At 39.2% G+C, this 20562-nt stretch overlaps 1 protein-coding gene across 1 annotated transcript in view; it reads left to right on the forward strand.

The window, feature by feature from the left end:
• The window catches only part of UST (uronyl 2-sulfotransferase), a 166402-nt gene that overhangs the window by 96315 nt on the left and 49525 nt on the right, over window positions 1-20562 (forward strand). Inside the window, exon 5 of the mRNA XM_055714566.1 lies at window positions 8176-8329. Within this exon, the coding sequence (XP_055570541.1) occupies window positions 8176-8329 (154 nt within the window). The remainder of the gene's footprint in view (window positions 1-8175; window positions 8330-20562) is intronic.

Here is a 20562-nt window from a genome sequence, read left to right on the forward strand (position 1 = left end):
GCAGAACATGCCTATTATGTGTGTTAACAGTGCTTCACTAGCTTTTGAAAATAGTGTGCTGGGCAAATGTGTGGAGCTAGCATAACAAGATGCTGAATGTCCATGACCCTTCCAGTGCAAATTCAGGCATACTTTGTGTGAATGGCAGTAGTTTAGGCAGCTTGTACTGATTCTGTACAGGTCAGCTGTGGGAAGGAATCGGGCTCTTCAAATTCATCCTTGAGTCAACAACTCCGAACAATGATCGCAGCCTAAGATTATCTACTGAAGTGGTTTCATGTTGAGGATTTTTTTCTCCTTTTAAAAAAAACCATACACACCTAGGAAATGTCATTAAAAACATGGTAACAAAAAATTATTACCCTCTTGGTAAGCTCTTAAAAGTAGGGAAATGTCAGCTAAACTTATGTGCACAGCCTTAACACTGTGTCTTTATGTGTGTTCATTATAATCCACACTTTTTACTAACACATCATGAAACACTTTCTACCGTCATGTGAGGTCTGCCTTGTAAAGTACACATTTCATGAATGGCCACATGGTGCTGTAATCCCTCCTGCATATTTTTTCTTTTTTTTATACTACATTTTTTTTAATGATGTGAGTGTGTAATGATGTTTTTTAACTGTGACTTGATGGAAGGCTAAGCACAAATCTGCTATGCAGTTTGACCTTTGTATGGTCTAAGGGGTTTTTTTGGTCGTGGTGTTTTGGTTTTTTTTTTAAAAAAAACATTGCTCTGTGGTGAGTCCACAGATTTTTAGGTTATCTGATTTAAATTTTATTTCCCTAGATTTCCTGTGTTTTTTGCATAATAGACATTTTAGCTTTCATTCAGCTGGTAATAAAATATTTTCAGAATAGAGATGGTTGCTTGAAATTTAGTTACTTATGGTGGGATCCGGCATAATGCCTAAAGTATCCTTTTTTTTTTTTTTTTTTTTTTTTTTTTTACTGTCGTTTGGTTTCCGTGCTCACATCCACGCTATAGATAATGTTACCAGTTTGGGAGTAATTTAAGAAAGATGTTGATTACTCCAAAGGAGTCCAAAAGAGAGTATAGCAAATGATCAGATATATAAAAAATTTACCTATGAGGAAAGATTGAAAGGGCAGAGAAGAAAAAAATAGAGAAGACTGGGAAAGAGGTGACTATGATAACACTTCTGAATTTTATGTTAAAAAAGTTCTGCAGAGATAAAGGGACTGTACAGTTATTTATGAGTAATGATAGTAGATGTGATGGTCTTAAATTGCATTGAAACTCTAGATCAGACACCTAGGAAAAGGGTTGAACAACAAGGACAGCGAAGCAACAGAATAGATTGTGCTTAAGGGTTTTGGAGCTGATAGTGACAATTGCATAGCTGATCCTGCCAGGCAAAAAGATGGATTGTGGAAGTCCCAAGTAATTAGTAGTCTTTCTCACCCTTGTGTAATGCACAATACAGACTTTTTAGGTTTGAACCTAAAACCTTCGTATTTCAGGAAAGGAAATTCAAGTCTTGATTTGAAATCGTCAGTAATAGAGAACTGCTGCCCTTGGTAAATTCTTCTGATACTAAACTGTTCTCTTGGATTGTAAATTGTTTTTTTCCTCTTAATTTTTCTGAGAAATCCAATTGACTCTTTTTTTTTTTCTTGAACTTCAGAGTACATTTGCCACTATGTAAAGCCTCCTTTTATCAAATGTTTCCCCTATGTAAGCTTTCATGTGTAATTTCTTACATGACATGGTGCAGTGACCTCTCGGCCTTCTCTGTATTTTTCCCCTTCTCATTTTCTTTTCAAGCTGAGTGTTCTCAGTTTCTTAACATTTTTCCATTGCAGGGCATTTTTTTTTCATCCTCCTTGTGAGTCCGCAGTGAACTTTGTGCATTTTTCCTTAAAATGGACTCTCAGTGGTTACATCAATGCTGTGCCAGGTTTCTGCTCCTCTCTGCTGCTGCTTCTCGGAAAAAGGGAAACTAGGAATATTCTGGCCTGTAAGGTCTCACATGCTGCTAATAACCTGTGAAGGCATGCAAGTCCTTGCCAGAACTGTTCCTTCTCTGTGAGTGTCTTCTGCTTCTGGTTCTAGATGTTCTGGGTTTTACTTGCCATAATAGTGTGTGATGTTTGGTTATGTCTTGCTTGCTGTGTGGCTCAGTTGTCCCTTTATCAGCAAACCACTCCTTTCATTATTGTCTCCTTTTGCAACTTTGTTATCTGAAAATATCATCAGTAGATTTGCACTTATCTTCTGAGTCACAGATTATCATGCTGAACTGTGTAGATTCAAAGCCTCAAGCATGATGATATGCACAGATCCCTCTGGTTGATGGTGATTATGTAGAATTTCACATCTGGCAAAAAAAAGCAGCCATGTTTTCAATTCCAGTTACATTGATTTTTATATTCTATACATTGTATACATGATATGTACCACCAAGTTAAATGGGGGGTGGTGGGGGTGGTGTTTATAATTATTTATTATTATGATTATACTCAACTTACTGTATTTCAATTTCCATGTGGTCATTGCAGCATTATCTTGAGTAGCTCTCTGTGACAGCCATTTCCACAGGACAGCTGGAATCACCCATGACACTTGGTAAATGTACTCATATGAGAGGTTTAATGCATGGTGCCGAGTGCGTTGCAGCATCCTTCACGTTATAAACTTCCTAAGAAGTTGAGCCCCAGCCTTTTATGTGAACTTATCTATCTCAGCTAAATCTGTGGCCTCATCCAGTTCTGAAGATGTATCTTTTCTACAACGTTTGTTGATTTAGTACTTTCCAAAAAGCCGTATCAGCTGTTCTCCTGTGTGTTGGAAATTTATTGTGGTAATTTGTAATTATTTTTTTGTTCCTCTGTATAATGTGCAACATTTGCATTTCTGAATTATAATTAAATATTAATCAGAGGTCCGGAGAGATACTGAGCCAGAGCTTTGGAAAGTCCTGATACAAGGTGTCTGGAACTAAGTGATTTTAAATAATGCAGAGTTTGACTATAGCTGCTGTTAGTGTTTTGTGGAGAATTACTCTTCTCTCTCTTGTTTCTAGCTGTAACTTTGCATTACATAAATGAAAACACAATTAGTATTTCCGGCTCAAGTGTTGCCTTTATGTGAGTTGGGGATGCTATACAGACCCAGGCAGGATTTGTATTAGTGTTGGTGTTGTTCACTATGAATTTATATATGAAAGTGCTTTGATATCCTCAGCGTAACGAAAGACGTAGCAAAAAAACCCTCATTGTTTAGCATGCATTAATGTAAAAGACTGAGAGATATATAGCATAAAGTATTCTGGGAGGTTTACAGGATAGTGAAATAGAGAACTATAAGGCTTTATAGTATGATCTTTTAGCTATTCGCTGGTCTGACGCAGTTTACTAAGCAATTCCCAGAGGACTTAGTTGTGAGTTTTACAGCATTACCCAGACACATCACTTCAGAAGCTGAAATTCCTACTATTGAAATCACAGCTCCTGAAAGGGTAATTAATGAGTGGAATGTTGCCAGTTTGCACTGTTGTGCTGTTAACCTTGAACCACTGGGCATTTTGGATCTCCACACGTAACTCCCATTCGAGGCCAGGCCAGCCAAGCAAGCAGTTCAGAAACAAAAAGGTTTATCTCAACTCACTTTCCTTTTTTCCCCCTCTTAATTCCAAAGAAAAGCTGGAGAACGTGACCACAGCATAGGGTGAAGGCACAAAAGCTGGAAGCAAAGCACTTCAGACAAAAGCAAGATAAACTCCTTGACTTTGGAGGCTGGCAATACTGCTGTAGTCCCAGACCTCAGCCCACTCCTCTGGGAGTCTTTGCAGCTCGTCCTTGAGGAGGGTCGCTGGAGCATCCCAGAGGTGCTAGGTGCCTTGTGGGCAGAACAGAGTTGCTTTGCCGCAAGTGCATGCGAATCTGAGATGTTACAAGAACTTCAAGATACCTTTTTCAGAAGAGAAAATTTGATGTAACTGCATCTTATTAGAGTCCTAAAAAGGGGAAAGCTGTACATTAGTGCTTTTACGTGACCTCTCCATGAAGCTGTGCTGCAGAGCAGGTAATGGAGGTGTAACATAATTGATGAGTAACGCTTGCTGGGCAATTGTGCTCTCAGTGTGTGATTCCCAATTGCATGAAGCTGTACAAGGAAATTGTGCTTCCTTTATAGGAAGTACACAGTATGCCTGTCTCTGTTAGTATTAGATGACTGTCAGTTCTTGTTTGCTTCTATTATATTGAATTTCTAGCAACCAACTCATTTGTTTAAGGGGAGACATTATATATTAAAAGAGTAAGAAGCAGCCATAATTCTTACAGAGGATAGATAGGTTGGGAGTCTTCTTTTCCTTGAGATCTGTAGTTTGCCTGCAGGGATGAAGAAGCCTGCTTCTGCTTGTGCAGAGTTTTGTGATGAATGGAAAGGCAGCAGCCTCCTTAAGAGAAATGAAAAATAATAGGAGCTGAGAGATCATCTATTTTTAAGCCAAGCAAATCACTTTTGTTGCATTTTTAAATTATTTATTTTTTAAACTCATCTTATAAAGGGTTTGTAAATGGTTTTGAACAAAGATTTTGCTCACATAAATAATAAAATTAGAATTCATCAGGGGCGTTTTTCAAAGGGACAGACTTGCAGCTTCTGGCATACTTCTCAGGCCTGTTATTTTCCAATTTTATTAAAAAAAAGGATGGGGGAATATGTTATTAATGAGCCTTAAGTATCACTGATTGAAGCCTGCAAATATTCTAGTTATTTTGATGAGGACTCCAAAAATATACCTGTCACAACAGAGCAGTTAAAACTAATGAGTTTAAATACTGTATATATTAAATAAATCAGGAGAAGCTAAGTACAGGAAGAGTACTGCAGAGGATCAGTGTATGCTTTTTCAGTGCTCCAGTGGAGTGGTGGTGTTCTGGCTCGCTTTACCCAGTTGCAGCAATGTGCTGTCAGACATGGGAATGATCAGGTACCTTTAACATGGCAGGATCCAATCTAGATCCCACTCAGAGAAGGTAAGCCTTCTGCTCAGGCCTAGAAAAATATGAGTGTCCCTTTTTGAATGCTTCACGATAGGTATTTGAGTATAAATAAGGTGATGTGCTCTATAATGAGAGCACAATATGTTATTGTTTGCAAGAGCACTTTCATGTGGGTGGTGTTAATTTGAAGAGTTTCACTCTGGAGAGCTAAGTACTATTTAATATGTTGTAGTTGATAGGTACATAAAAATATGCAGAACGTACTTGAACAAATGGAGCATTGATTTGCCCTTTATTTTTATTTCTTTCTAAATAGCTTAAGGTTATTGATTTTTTTAACCAGTATGATTTTTTATGCTATGCAAATACTGCTTAGCTTTCACAACAGGTCCTCAGTACGTTCCATAGAAACAAATGGTTGGAATTTGAAGTATTACAAACAATGTTCAGAAAAAATGCAGATTTGAATAACAGCCAGAACAGACTTAATTTTTCTAAAAATTCCCTGCTTGTTGCCTGGTGGAGCAACTACAGCTGGTTGTATACCAGGCTGGTTATAGTGTACAAGAAATCAGAAATTTGAGCTGTCCTGTGTTTTGGGGGTGTACAGTTTCCATTTCAGAAATGAGAAGTTCCTCTGTAGCTCTTTGTGGAAGAATGGTCTTCCATCTCAGCTGCCTCTCAGGATGGACAGGCTTGTATGTGCCTTTTCTCAGAGCTGTTGGTGCTGGATTTACAGTTCACATGTTCAGGGACACGACCTTACTAGCAGAAGGACACTTCTATGTTGGTTATGCAATCCGATCCCTCCTTTAACTTCAGAAAAGACAGTATGTATTGAATATTTCTATATAGACAACTAATAGCTGCCTGCTTTTCATTCTTTTATCTTCTGAGGAGCACTTAGGCTTAGCATCCCTTATAAATCCTGAGGCAGGATATCCCTGCTCTGTTGCTTCACTGAGTCTTGTAATCATTCTGTCTCTATCTTAAGAGAACTTGCTGTTGTCATCACTTCTTACTGTCTTCACTGTCTCCTCTTTTCTTTGCTTTTCTCCACTCCCTTCTGTCTTCAGATTATTGCTGATATGTATGAAGCAGCAGGAAGGTGATGTGTTCAGCAATTTATGTGCAACCTATTCTTGCCAGCAATTTCACTTGAAACATTTAGTTTTCAGGGCTACCAGCCATGGCATTCACCAAAAACTTTCTATTTGAATAAATACTTTCAAAGCTTTATGCCCTCATTGACCGATGGTGTTTTAAGGAATGCCTTTTTTTTAATGTAGGTTTTATTTCTGTATAAAGACAGCAGCAGAGACAAGCTCAGAGAGGAATGCAGGATACTGGATTCAGGATACTTCCCTTGCACACCCATGTCCCAACTGGGCTCTACGTTAATCAGGAAGCAAGGATTATCTTGCTTTTTTAATTGGATTGTTTTAAAGGTTCATGTAGTCTGTGCAATTTCAAATTATGACAGCCATCCTGCAGCACTGAGGTCAATGAAATTACTGGTATGCATAGTTATTCATGAGACAAGCCTTTGCAGGCTGTCTTTAGCAATCTGGGGGATCATGCAGAATAAAAATCAAGTTGAAACTGTATGGGATTTTTCCCTTTTCTTTCACTGGAATTCATATTTTTAAAAAATTTTGCTGGCTTTTTAATATTTATGAGGAGCCCTGATCTTTTATTATATATATTCAATTATTCATCTGACTTAAAAGATGAAGAGGAGCCCAGAGGGCTTTTTTAATCTAAAGGGTGTCTTCAGTTTTCTCTCTTCTAATCTAATACCTTACATTTTATAGAAAAATATATAAATCATGACTCAGAAAATCATCAGAACAGTATTTAAGTACTTAAATATGGTTATGTACTCAGGCTCCAAAAAATAAAGGATAAGCTAGTGCTTAGCAAGAATTGTTCTCCTAAATTGGGGAAACAGAAGGGAGAAACGTAATTCATGTTCTTAGATCAGGCATATTCCAAGTGGAATTTATCCTGTGAATTTCTCAATCCAAAAAGGTTTTACTTTGTTCTTTATCCAACAGTGTTTGTAGTCCATAAGTCTGTTCTATAGCATAAATGTCCATTCTTCAATTTTGTCCGTGGAAGAGTGTAAGCAATTTCCTTTTTTTCATTCCAGTTAGACCTATTCTCCTGATGCTGTGTATTGATATAAAACATGCAGTCGATATTTTAACACTGTGTAAGTGCAGAATAATCACACACTTTCTCAAGCTCCTTTTTCCTCCTTTCTTCTTTTTGTACCCCACGTATTAAACTGTAGATTTTTGTTGTTAATTACCAGGAGGCGGCATTCAGGAGGGTAAAGTCAAGCTGGTGAGGTTGGTCTGGTTTATTTTCTCATCTCTAAATTGCAGGTACCTATGCTGTATTTTGCTTTTGTGCAGAGCCTGGTCACAGCTGGTTTACCCTTTCCTTTTCCTTGGACTTGTGCGTACCTAAAATTGATAATTACTTTCTTTTTTAGAAATAGGAACTTTCATACTGACTTTTTAAATAAAAAAATCTTCATGAAGTGCAGTACAGGGTTAAGGCATTGCATAACCACAGCATAACCTCAAATCCAGCCAGTGGTGCAGGCTAGGGGCGAGGGGAGGAAGATATGCACAAGTTCCAGCAAATATAAATGGAAATACCATGCATATCTGTCAGCTCATCCAAAGGAAGCCTTTTGAAATAAGCTTGAATATTGCAAAATCCTTTGCACGTTACTACACTTACTGTACAGGTGAACGTGATCCAAGGCTGCCTTATGGCAGTTAGTGTTAGGTGGTGCCTGCTCTGGCATGACTTCCAAGATGGGAAGCGTTGCAAAGAAGAAATGCTCTTCCTCATGGTCAGCTGCAGAAGGTTCTTCATCTGAAAACAGCAAGGAGAAAACTCAAGAAGCAGCACTATTGACACAGTAGCAGAAATGGTCTTAAACTGTTTGTATACACGTGTAGCTTAATGTGATACCATATTTACCGTTCATCCTAAAGAGATCTTAACATCCTTTTATGCAGTTTTGGTAACTAGTTGTAAGCTTCTCAGTTTCCCTCCTAACCTTGTAAAAGCTCTGAATAATCTCTGTAGAGAGACACCTGAAAACATTCAGGTGAAGGATGGATACATGTGCCTCTGTGGAACCTTCTGATGAGATTCACTCATTTTTCTTCCCACCAGGTTTGGAGGAGACCAGCCGGTGTACATCAATATTATTAGAGATCCTGTCAATCGATTTTTATCCAATTATTTTTTTCGACGTTTTGGAGACTGGAGAGGAGAACAGAATCACATGATCCGTACTCCCAGCATGAGGCAGGAGGAAAGATACCTGGTATGTTTAAATAAAGGCTCTGATTACCCATTTCCCAGCATAGTTACACAATGCCAATGTTCAAACTGGATGCTTGAAACGTGGGACACTAAGGCATCGTCTGGCCTGCATTTTTTCCTCTTTGTCCTGCCTCATCCTTAGTTTGGTCAGCTTTACTATGTGAGTGTTGCTGATGAATTCAGTGATCCAGTTTGATCTTGTATAAGCGGACCGCAAGTCCCAGATGCCACCGTTGAATTATGGTCCTTTCACTGAGTTGGGTTTGCACTGTATAGTGGTTAGGCATAATAATTCAGCCAATATTCTGTGAATATTAAGACAGATTTTTAGATGGAAACTATGGCTGTAACTGTGCAGCCTCAGAGGAAAATTGGGAAACAGCAGTTCAGTGAGCCCAAGCCTCTAATGTCCTTGCTGGTAAGTTGTGCATAGCGTTCTTTATACCAGGGCTCTGATGTCCGTTCTTGGTTTGGTTTTGTTGCCTTTTTGGATTAAGGAGGTGGCAATAATGTTGGATGAGCTGTTCATAGTAAGTTCAAGTTTTGTGGAACTGCTGAACTGTTGTAATGCCTGTCAGCCTTTGTCACAGACCAAGGTTCTGTGGCAGTAGGCGTTCTACAAGTGCTGAATGAGAAACACAGAGCCTAGGGAGGTGGTTGGATTGTTTGATATTGATCTCTTTACATGCACACAGACAGACAGCTCCCTAAGATGACCAGATGGTGGAATTAATACTTTCTCTGTAAGGAAGATCCAGTTTGATTAGACTCAGCCTTCATCCACACTTGAACCTGCAGAGGATTCAAATGACACTATGGTGGCAGGACTGTTTGATGGTCCGCTATGAGATATTGGAGGCCAAACAACACCAAAACAAGAGAGGACTGTGGCTTTTGGAAAACAAAAGGAGAGGATGTTTGACAATGTTTTGGAGGAGCAGTAGAGTACAAGATGTGGTGTCGATGAGCTGTAGAGAACACGGCTCTGACTGACTGCCACACAACACATTTTAGTCCTGGCTGAGGTCAGATGGATCCAAGGAGGGCTGGGGTGGTTTTTTCCCCATATGACAGGGCTGTGCTGCTTTCTTTCGTACTTTACTACTGTTGCAAAACCCTGTGAACAGATGAGCTTATAAATTATGAATAATTGAAGGGCAGGGTGGATCAGTGTAACTGTGTATAGCCTTAAACTTAAATGACATCTGCTGTACAGATATAAAATCATTTCAGTAATGTTGCAAAGGGTTTCTCATTTGCTGTATGTCTAGAGATACCAGAGAGGCCCCTGTATCAGCTGAGCAGGTTTTGAATTCTTGCTGTGCAGAGTTGAAAGGCAGTCCCAACAGCATTGTGTGCTGTGTGCGTGGACTTTTGTTTTCTCGTCTGCAAATGGGACAAGGGGGTTGCAGAAATGAATGCAGAGTGGGATTTTTACTACATTATTATTATGTTAGCACTGTCACGTTTCCTTTTTTGAAAATGTTAAAAATGAGCAGTACAGTCTGTACTTCACTCAGAGTGCCTCTACTTCTTATTTGAAGTGGAACATGCAGTGATTGGCATCTCTCACAACTGACTGACTCTGTAAAAGCTGGTATTAATTCAGTACCGCCTGTACAGTTTAAGATGTGATATGTACAACCAGTGAAATTTTACTTCAAGCCAGAACTGAAGTGAGGAGATGTAATTACTCTTGTTTGTGTTGGTTTAAAAGCTAATAGAAAGAAATCACCTTGCATAATTTGTGTTGGGATGTTCTTTAAGAAATTAATTATTTATATGCACACACACACACACTTAGGTACATATACACAGATCAGTAGAAAAGCTGTAATGAAAAGGAAATAGAAAGTGGCCATCGAGGCCAGTAATCCTTTTGTTCAAAAGGTAGTTTGTCAGTCTGAGACACCATCAGCATCCTTTATAAAATTTATTTTTGCTTTTTTGTTTTGATTCTTCTCTGTTGGCAATTCATTATTAGAATCCTGGAAATGCTTTTGGAATCTGCCCTCCATCCCTCCTTGGCAGACTTTAGCTGTCATTTACACTACTCAAAAAGGCCAGTTGCCCCTGTCACAGTAATGTATAGGCCACCCGCCAGTGAAATTCATTTTAACAAAAAACATTCATTCTGGATGTTAAGCATTTGTAAGAAATGTGCTATCCAACCAGGTAATATATTGCATGACTGTATTTTAATCTTTTCCTCAGTGGTGCAAGGAAATCTACTGGCATGAATTTTAAAACTCAGGTAATGGATTTTGCGGAATGGTAGTTTCAGAAGCCTGCTAAATCAATTGCCTGATCTAGTTGTGAAGAAAGTAAGCAGCTAGTTTTACCTCTGAGCATAAGCCAGAGTGGCCCTTTAGCACAGGACTGATGGCTTGCCTGATTGCTGTCCTCATACCTTTTGCAATTCTTCCCTAATTTATTTTTTTTTCAATTGAAAACTCACCGTAAAGCAATGTTGGTTTTTTTTTACAGAGAACTACTTGAAGCATAAGCTTAGAATTAGCTTACTAAATATTTTCTATATTGATCACAGAATTAAACCCAGGTCATTTGGGATGAGGTGTGTCTGACTGTGAGCAGATACATGAAAGTGGGGAGGAGGATTTGAGAAGCTTTTACTTTTCTTCTTCTATCATGCCTTAAATCAACAACTAGGAAAACACAAGACTGCTGATTGCTCCACAGCAGTGAGCTCATTCCTGAAGAGCCTGAGAAGCCTTGTATAGACAGCAGTTACAGACTTGTAAAATGGACTGGAGAAGCTGTAATCGTAACTCCTCTGTTTTACGAGGAGAGAAAGGTTTGCTTGGGTAAAGTTGCACATCTTTTGAAACTGGGGTATTTAGGGTCTAATTGTGCTTTTATCAGCCATGATGTTTCTGGCTTCCCATCTCTTGGCTTGGAAGGTGATGTGGGCAACTGGGAGACCTTTGCAGGCTGTCCTGGCATCTTGGTCAATAGCTGCCAACACTGACCTCCCTTGAAAAGCTGAGGGCAGCATGCATTCCATCTCAGAAACTGCAGTGTGAATGTGTGGGAGCTCAGCACCTTTATCAAGCAGGCTGTTGAGGGAGGAAAAGCATTTTAAGATCAGGTTTTGTGTCGGATGAACTCCTGCTTGGCCATCAGGCTGTGATATCCTTAATGGAGGCATTCCCTCCACTCAATTCTGATCCTTAAGAAAAAAAAGGGATTAGAAAAAAACACCACCTTGAAGTCTTGTAGTACCTTGGGCACTGCTTTTTTAACTTTAAAAATCTGAACTGCTGACATTGCAAAGATCAGAAACGGAGACAGAAATTTCCGCTGTTCACTGATAATCTGAAATTTTCTCTGAATAGAGCTTCGGGCTTTGACTCTGTTCCAGAGAAAACAAGCATTCATTCAGGAGTCAGATAAATTGTTTTAAATGTTTTGGTAAATGTCTGTGTTTACCAAAATTTAATTGAAAGCCAGGGTAGAAAACAGGCCTTTTATTCATGAGTCAGATACAGCAGAGGCAGCTGCTGCAATGTAAGACTTTCCACCCAGATCAGCCAGCTCCATGCCCTGACCCACTGCTTTCTCTGCTCAAGTGAGTTACTGTCAGTCACCTAAAGAGATCACTTCCAAGCTTCCCCAAAGTAAATAGTGGCCATGTGTTAGCCTGCAATATGGCAGAGGTAATGGTCTGAAACAGTGGTGAAAGCCTCAGGTCAAGTCTCAAGCACACTGATGTGAGAGTCGCCCTACGTTATGGTCCTGCAAGATGAGGTAAATTCACAAAAGTTAATTTAAATCCATTGTAATGAATGTGTTGCAGGTTGAACTAGAGTTCTTAGAGTAAATATGCTTCAATATAGCAAGTAACTTATCAGTAGAGCTGTGGGTGCTTGCTGATACTTAGCAAAAGAAAAATGTGCACCAGGTGATACAGTTTAAGGCTTGAAAGTGCAGAAGGCAGGAAGCACTCCTGATGGAGAGGGACTACCATAAATATTTGAAAGCTTTGTATTAAAATTGTCCTTTCCAGAAGGTTTGTTAGTAACTACCTAGTATTTATTATGACTGCAGCCTGAGACATCAAATACAAAAGATATTTATGGAGGTTTTATCTTTCCTTAATACTTGCTAAAACTTCGATCTGAGACAGCTAAGGCTGGATGAGTGTGTGAAGCAGCGTGGGCTGTGTATTGTTGCCTGGATGGCAGGAAATCTGGTTATATGCGATTCTGATCTCTGTTAGGCTCACAAGTAGTATGGCTTCTAACTCACTCAAGTTCAAGATCTAAACATCTTTGAGCTAATTTCTCAGAAGAGAGAGGTTTTATAATAAAAAGATCGTTCAGTACATTAAGAGCATGCTACCTTCCTATATGATGTTTCAGATTTTCATTATAATTACCAGTTCAGTTTACACCGCATCTCCGTTAGGCTCAGCATAGTCTTTCAGCTTCATCTCTGAAAATAAATATGCTTTTCTCAGCTAAAATTAAAAATATTCTAACAATACTCAGCCTCAGTTATGATAAAGATTACTCATGCAACTAATCCCATAAAGGAGCATCTGTCTTTTTGTCTTTTAAATTATGCGTTAAAGTATTTGTTAAAAGTGTGTGAGGAGGGAAGTAAGATTCAAAGAATGTCAGGGAACTTTCAAGTCAGGTGTCGTACAACAGGGATCTCTCCCGTGGCAAAGATCAGCATTCTTGCTAAGTATTTAAACCAAAGTTGTTTAGGTTATTCCGTAAAGTCCAAACAAAATAATAGAAAAAGCTGAACAGTTAAACTCCATATAACATTTTTTTGTATTCCTGAATTTTGAGAATTTCCTTTTATGACTACATTGTTTTTCATTAATATGTTTGCTAAATACATTTAACCAATTCAATTATTCATATCTCCAGATTTCTATCTACAATGAAAAATATTCTTTTACCAATTGTGTTGGTTTTCTGACAGCAGCTGGTTTTCTGAAAGCAGTTCCTGTCTTTATCGGGCTAATAGAAATATTTAACCATGGCTAATTGTGTTGTGAATTGTCATCAGCAGTAACACACTGAGCTTTCTCCTTCATGACTTTAGATGTTTCTTGACGTTTCTAAGTCTGGCAGGGGCATGGCCTCCTGGAGACGCCATGGTATGGAAGCCATGCCTCTGCCTCCTGAATGTCACTCTCATGAGTGTGTTTCTGTTTAAAGAAAGGCAGTCAGAGAGTTGCTTTGCCTGCAGGTTTGGTGGAGGAAGGGATTAGAGGGTTCATTTCTGTATGGGACTTTTCTGCTGAGGACCTCACAAGGGGCTACACGTCTGTTGACTGAACGTTGGAACTTTTGGGGAGGGTCTGGTGAACTTGGTTAACATTGTTAAAATTGGAAATCTGAGGCATGCAGAGGTTAAATTGGTTTGCCTATGTCTACACAGTGCATACCAGATATTGGGGAGTTAAATATATAAATTAAAAAGTACATTTTTCAGTTACTGGGTTCTGAGCTGTAGTTAAGAGACTAAACATTTTATGCACTCTCGGCCTTTTCCCTAACTTACCCCCATTCATACAGTACTAATTTTGCTCCCTGTGTTATTGGTGCTGGGATGGTTTGAATTGGTCACTGGGTGTCCTGCAATGTGTCCTGAGCTGCGGCGCAGCTTTGCAGCTGTAGATGAGCTGTGAGGATCACACAGTAGCATCAATCTCTGTGGCTGGGACTGGGCTGTCAGGAGGGCACTGCTGAAGCACAGCCACCTGTCAGCTGACCCAATTAGAACAGTTTGCTGCTTCTTCCCTCTAATGAGTGCTTTTAATAGTCTCCAGCTGTTCCCTTTTACTGCATTAACTCTTCACAGCAAAATTTCTGGCCCATTTTTGTAACGCTTCATCTGCTGTGTGCACTCCCTCATTCCCTTAGACTCTCCCATTTTGTATTAATAATTTATTGAACAACAAAGTTAATGATAATTCAGACCTCAGCTGGAGGAGGGACTGATTAAACAACTTACGAAATGTAATATTAAAGGAAATGTTTTCATGACTGACATTTACTTTTCAGTGACTGTAATTTATAAACTCAATATTTTTGAATGTTCCCCTGTGGAGTTTTCATTCCAAACATTGAATCTTTCTGCAATTATAGGAGAGCAAGAAAATGTGCCTTCCTAATCTGTTTTCATTTACTAGTCTGAGTCAATTGGACATAGTAAATAAGCAATATACTATTGGTCAAGATTGCAGCACTAAAATCTTCCATGTAATTTATAATAAATATTTACATTAATAGCAAAGGTTAAAAGATCTGGATTTTATTAATACCATGCTTTGCTTTTAATGATACCATTCTACATTGCATTCCTTTTCACGGTGGCAGGATGCAAAATAACCACAATATTTTGCTTCAGAATGTAAAAACATGAGATATTTTTTCATGCAGTATTGTAATGGTCTGAAAACTTCTGGCTATTGCAAATGTTAAGAAAGTACACGAGAAGCCAAGTAAGCAGAAAAGTTCCAAGCACTAAGGGATCCACAATCTTATTTAAATTTATCATTGTTACAGGGTCTTACCACCATCAGTAAGCAATATATGGTATTTAAGACATTTGTGTATATATAGTAATTTATGTTTCTTTATTTAAGGACTTAGCTGTATTAAGTTGAGAATGATGAATCTTCATTTTTATGGTGATCTTGCCAAGTTTGTTTTGCCTTTCTGAGCATGAACACAGGATAGCTCTTTATATTCTCTTTTGCATTCTTTTTTGGTTGTTATGTGTTGTGGTAGCTAGTTTTTTCAAGCTTCTCTATAGGAAGCTATTGTTTGTACAGTGGAAAATCCCAAATGCGGAACAAATAGTGTAATATATTGATGCTGGCCTTCTAAGGCCGTATAAACTGTATAAGAGAAGAAGGTATGTCTGTGTTATGTTTTGGGGAGATATATTTTCAGAGATTGAAACAGGAACGGAAAGGAACGTTCTTGTATAGCCCAGGGATAAAAGCCAGCCTTGCCTTCAGTGAAAGAGGAGGAGGGGAATAAATCCCTATTTCACATAGAAAACGAGTTCTCAGCGAACTGTTACCAGTCTGGAATGAGACTGATGTTGTGTTGTGTGGTGGATGGTTTTACCATAGTATCAGCTTGGTTCTCAGTAGCAGTCAAAAAAAGGCAAATCAGAAGCAATAGAGAACAAAACAGAGAAACCTCATCGTGTATAAATCTGTAGTGTGGCTGCATCTGACTTCCTTCATTTGACATTTGTGACTTCCCATTCTCAAAATGGATTTGGAAGAACTGGAATATACTCAGAAATGGGTAAGAGCAGCAATGAAAGGATGGAATAATTTCCATACAAGGAACGACAAAGGTTAGGATTCTTCAGATGAGGAAGTAAACAAAGGGTAGGATATGAAAAGACAGAATTGCAGGAGGCGTGGGAAAGTTGTATCGAGGATGATTGCTTATGGGTTGTTTCAATGTGAGACCTAGAATATTCTAACTGGAATGGGCAGCTGCCAGATCCAAGAAAGAGCAGAAAGATGCGATGGTTTGGACAACATGTAATTAAGCTGTGGAAGTCTTTGCTGGACATTGTTGTGGATAGCAGTTTGTATGTATTCAGAAAGGAAACATTTATTTACAGAAGGGGTGGTCAAACACTGGGACAGGCTTCCTAGTGAGGTGTTCGATGCCCCAAGCCTGCCAGTGTTTGAGGCATTTATGGCCTTAACATACTTTGACTTTTGGTTAGGTGGGTGAACTAGATGATTGTTGTAGGTCCCTTCCAACTGAAATAATCTTATCTACTCTATTTTAGTCTATTTTAAAAGAGTAAATATGTAGCCCTCAAGGGCTATTAATTACCAAGGTAAGGTCTCTTCCTCAGAAAATCTCTGGTAAGCACATAGCCCAGAGCCTCAGGGGTACCCAGAAGAGGGCCCTTGTACATACAGCAGATGTTCCTCATAGCCCATACTGATTTTCTGAAATTAGTGACTCTCTGGGTAACTCAGAAGCAAACTTTGTGGTGACATGCTTGCAAATAAATTCTACTACTAGGCAGTTTATATAAGATAGTTACCATCATGGGCATCTCCAGTTGAACATATTGTATCTTGACTTTAAAGTGATTGAGTGTTCTTGGGTTTATGCCATAGTGGCTAAGGTTTTGTTATCTTACAGCTCTGCCAATCAATGAATCTTCAAACTGACACTGAAGCTTTTAATTGTTAACGCTGTCATGACTATTCTCAAATGTATCTTAAAAAGCTAAGATACAAATACATTTAAAGTGTGACGTGCATCCACAAGTTTACATTATGCATGGCTAATAGTAAAGGTACCAAAACAGAAGATTTGAAAATCATGACAGTAGTGGGTTTAAACATTTTTTTTCAGTGCCTTTTCTCCAGAAAGTAGAAGTCTCTTGGTTTTGATGTACAATAGTTCAGTATGGATGAGTTTTGGGTGTTTTGATGATTTTTCTAAGTCTCGATTTGAGTATTCAGTTTTCAGTTCTCATATATTTGTTAACGTGAAAACAGCAGGAAGACACGTCTGAGACAACACTTAAATATTTCCCAGTAAGTGATGACTTAGCAATAATTAGCTGGCAAATAACTATTGTAGGTGAATGGAAACAAGAGAATCTGTCTGTGATGTGTTATCTTCAGTGCATAGTCCAACATTTGGTGCATTGTGAAGCTGTAAAGTAGTCTTCAGTAGTCATCGAGTAAAATTAAATATTGTTTGATGTTTTGTTTGTTTAAAGTTGGAATAGAATGGCTTTTAGAACTGCAATGTTTTATCATCCAGAAGAAAAGAATGCCTCCAATTTCCATTTCTGTTCTTATAAATTTTAAAATTAATAATTCTAAAGTTACATTTTATGCGTGGCCTAGATAACAGAGATGTGGCATTGCCCAGCTAATAGTCATATATATATGTGTGTGTGCATATATTTAGAAGTCTGACTTTTTGAAATGTTTAGTACTGTATTCATGTTTAATTAAAAATATTTTGAAATCTTGTCTAACAAAATCATGGTAGCCTTTCCTAGAAAACCCTGCTAAATGCCCTCCTAAGTATACTCTTTGCTAGGAGCAGACCTGTTTCCTTTTCCTGGTTGCTTTATGCTCTAACCACTTTAAATGAAAACTTTTATTGGCAGTTTGATGGGGAAGGAAAATGCAGGACCTTTTAGTCCTCTTGATAGAGGAAGGGCAGAGAGGGGCAGCCCTCCCCTTACTGCCAATATATTGAACATATTCAGGCTCTGGCATGATAATGAAATTTCAAGCAGTCAGATATTCACTTCACTCTGTAGGTGTCAAAACCTGCAAGAACTGACAACCCATGAGAACAAAACTGAATTTATTAGCCCATTTTATTCCTTGTCTGTCATCCTCTTTCCTCTTTCCTTTTTGTGGTTTGTACATAAGTTTTCTGGCTGTCAGCTCTGCCAGCGAAGTGTAATAAACTGAAATCCCAATCTCTAAAATTTATTATCTAAAGCAAAGCTGAAGCTCTGAGGTAGTGGATGACTAGGAGAGTCCAGGGTGGTGGGATGAGAACTGCCTGCCCGTGGTGCATAGCTGACATCATGAGGGATAGCTGTGTTTTTATAAAAGCATCCAAGGTTGTCCTGTGCTTTAGGTGTTTGTCAGCAACAAAATATTTTCCTGTTGTGCAATTTTTTTGGTGGTGATGTGGACTCTTCTGTTGGCTGCAGAATGACTGGGTCACACTTGCGATCCGTGTATTTTTAAGGCTCTGAAAGAGTTTATGTTGAAACCACATGGAAGCAGAGGTGGCGTGTTGCAGAAAAAAAGGGACATTCAGTGCCCAGGCATATTTAAGACTTAGTTTGTTCTAGTTCTTCCGAAGTATCTAGGGTTTATTCTAGGCTACAGAGTAAAATCCAGTGCCTGGTCCTGGCCCCAGCTTGCATAGACCCTGGGGCCTGTTGGAGCACAGGATGCTCCTTTCTGTTCAGCACCCAGGCTCATGCCCCTGGAGCCAAGATGCAAATCAGGTGCCTGAATGTCTCATGGGACACAGCTGGGGTGCATGTCCACGCTGGGGAGGTGGGAGACACTTCCCAACCAGCCCACCTGGCAGAGCCTGGTGAGCTTCCACAGCTTCTTGCCTTGCTGCCTTTCCCAGCGACTGCACAGTGTCTCAGCTGCCTTCACGTGCACCCTCCCAGCAGGTACTGGTGCTGAAGGGGCACTGCCCAGGTTTCTTTCAGATGCTAAAGCTGATATATTGTTGTTTGCCCAGGCTATAAATAGAACTACTACTGCCTGTGACCAGTAGGTCTTCTGCTAGCGCAACCTCTATCCAGTACTGTCTGGACAATGTCAGACCATGGCTTTAAGGTTTGGCTTCTCTATAAAGAACAGCCTGGAGCACCATGGTAAAGATGCCAGCCTTGCTTAGTTTGATGGTGTAATCTTTCAAGTTAGGTTATCATGTGAACTTAGGACCAGGAAGAACCAGAAGGAGCTGGAAGAGTGGATGGAGAAGAGGGGGAGCTGCTTAGTGGAAACAGGAGGACAAGTCTCAAATCCATGTCCTCAGTGCAGGGATCATAGTTTTTCTGAGGAGGGTGTTGCATTTTTAGTTAAATAGAGGAAGGAAAAAATAAATAGGCTACTTGAATTAAAAGGACTAATGACAACAATCACAGCAGGAATGTCTAATTCAACAATTAAAATCTTACCATGTGAGATTTGAGGGCTCTTGTAGCCACTATTCAGACTGGCTTGTCCACTCAGAGAAATACTTATTACTTTAGAGTACACAGTCCTTACCCTGAGTATCACACTAGAAACTGTCAGGACAAGGGAGTGTTTCCCTGTGCGAGATACACCTCTTTGTGCACTGCTGCGATCAGCCCTCTCTTTCTCTCTCACGAGTAGAGGACAGGCATGGGTATCTTTGCAGCATCAGGTATCAGCATCCTGCTTTGTTCAGTGAAGACTATGTAGTGTTAGTGGTAAGTAACTGTAATAAAAAGTATTTATTCTAAGGGTCTTCTATTCACAAGTTTGTGAACACAATGTATTGCATGGTGAGTAGTGTCTCTTTTTTTCTTTTCATTTAAAAATGTCTGTAGTTCTTCACTGACTAAACACACACAAATAAAGGAAAGAACCCCTTTTACAATAGTGAAAATGAAACTAAATCCACACCTCTGTGCTTCTGTTTCAGTCTTATTACAGAATGAACGGATCTGAACTGGGGAATAGTTTTCCAAAAAAACAGGTGCTGACTGTCTAGTCTTGCTCTGTTTGCTTCAATATGCTCTTATGATGTAGAAACGTGCATTTGTGTTTCTACAAAATAACCAAGTCCCACAGATTTGTGTTGGCAACTGGATTGGGATGTTCTCTCTGTTTGTTTGGCTCTGCTGGGCAAGTGCCTGGTTTGCTTTCCCACAGGAGTGCTCTTCAGGTGTCAGATATTCCAGAAATCATATTTGTCCATCTTGACATAAAGGGTATTGCTACAGATGTTTTTCTTTTTTGTTTTCTTAAGAGGTTTGGTTTGTTGGGGTTTTTTTGCAAGAGTTTGATTTGTGTTATGGGGTTATCAGCATACCAATAGCTTCACATACGTGAACTTTTTTATTATGAAGGGTCCAGACTCATATTAGGTGTCCTCCCTTCTCAGGTTTTGTTTTGGTTTTTTTTTTCCTGAAGGGATATGAAAGGATGAGGGACTTCAGACAGTGCGGTGGTGGGCTGGCTTCTTTGCCAGACTGACAAGCAGTTGCAATCAAAAGAGCAATTGGCAAGTTTTACTGCATAGTAAAGTAGCTTTGAGCGGACTAATGGCTTCTGTACCCTGAGATGAGGATGGATTCAAACCACATGCTCTGAGATGTCTCGGCACTTTAATGAAATGAAAACCCAATAGAAATAAGCCCAGGGATGCTGAACGGTCACAGAGAGTCCTTCAGAAAGCTGTGCACAGCCCAATTCCCTCAGCCTTTTTGTGGTAGATTTTACTTTTAATTAAAAAGAAAAAATAAAAGCAGTTTTTTTTAACTTGGTGAGATGATGTTGCCAGAAGAAAATGTGGGAGAACAGACTGTGATAAACTGCAAACCTGTATTTGTTTACATTGAGTTGGAGTCTGGGGCATTTGGACACTGTTTCCTTATAGCCAGTCAAGTAAGGAAGAGTTTTGCTGCTAGGAGCTTCAGGGTTTTGTCTTTCTTGTAATTCCACCTTATATA

Source organism: Falco cherrug, chromosome 6 (assembly GCF_023634085.1).
Source record: "Falco cherrug isolate bFalChe1 chromosome 6, bFalChe1.pri, whole genome shotgun sequence".
Classification (NCBI taxonomy): Eukaryota; Metazoa; Chordata; class Aves; order Falconiformes; family Falconidae; genus Falco; species Falco cherrug.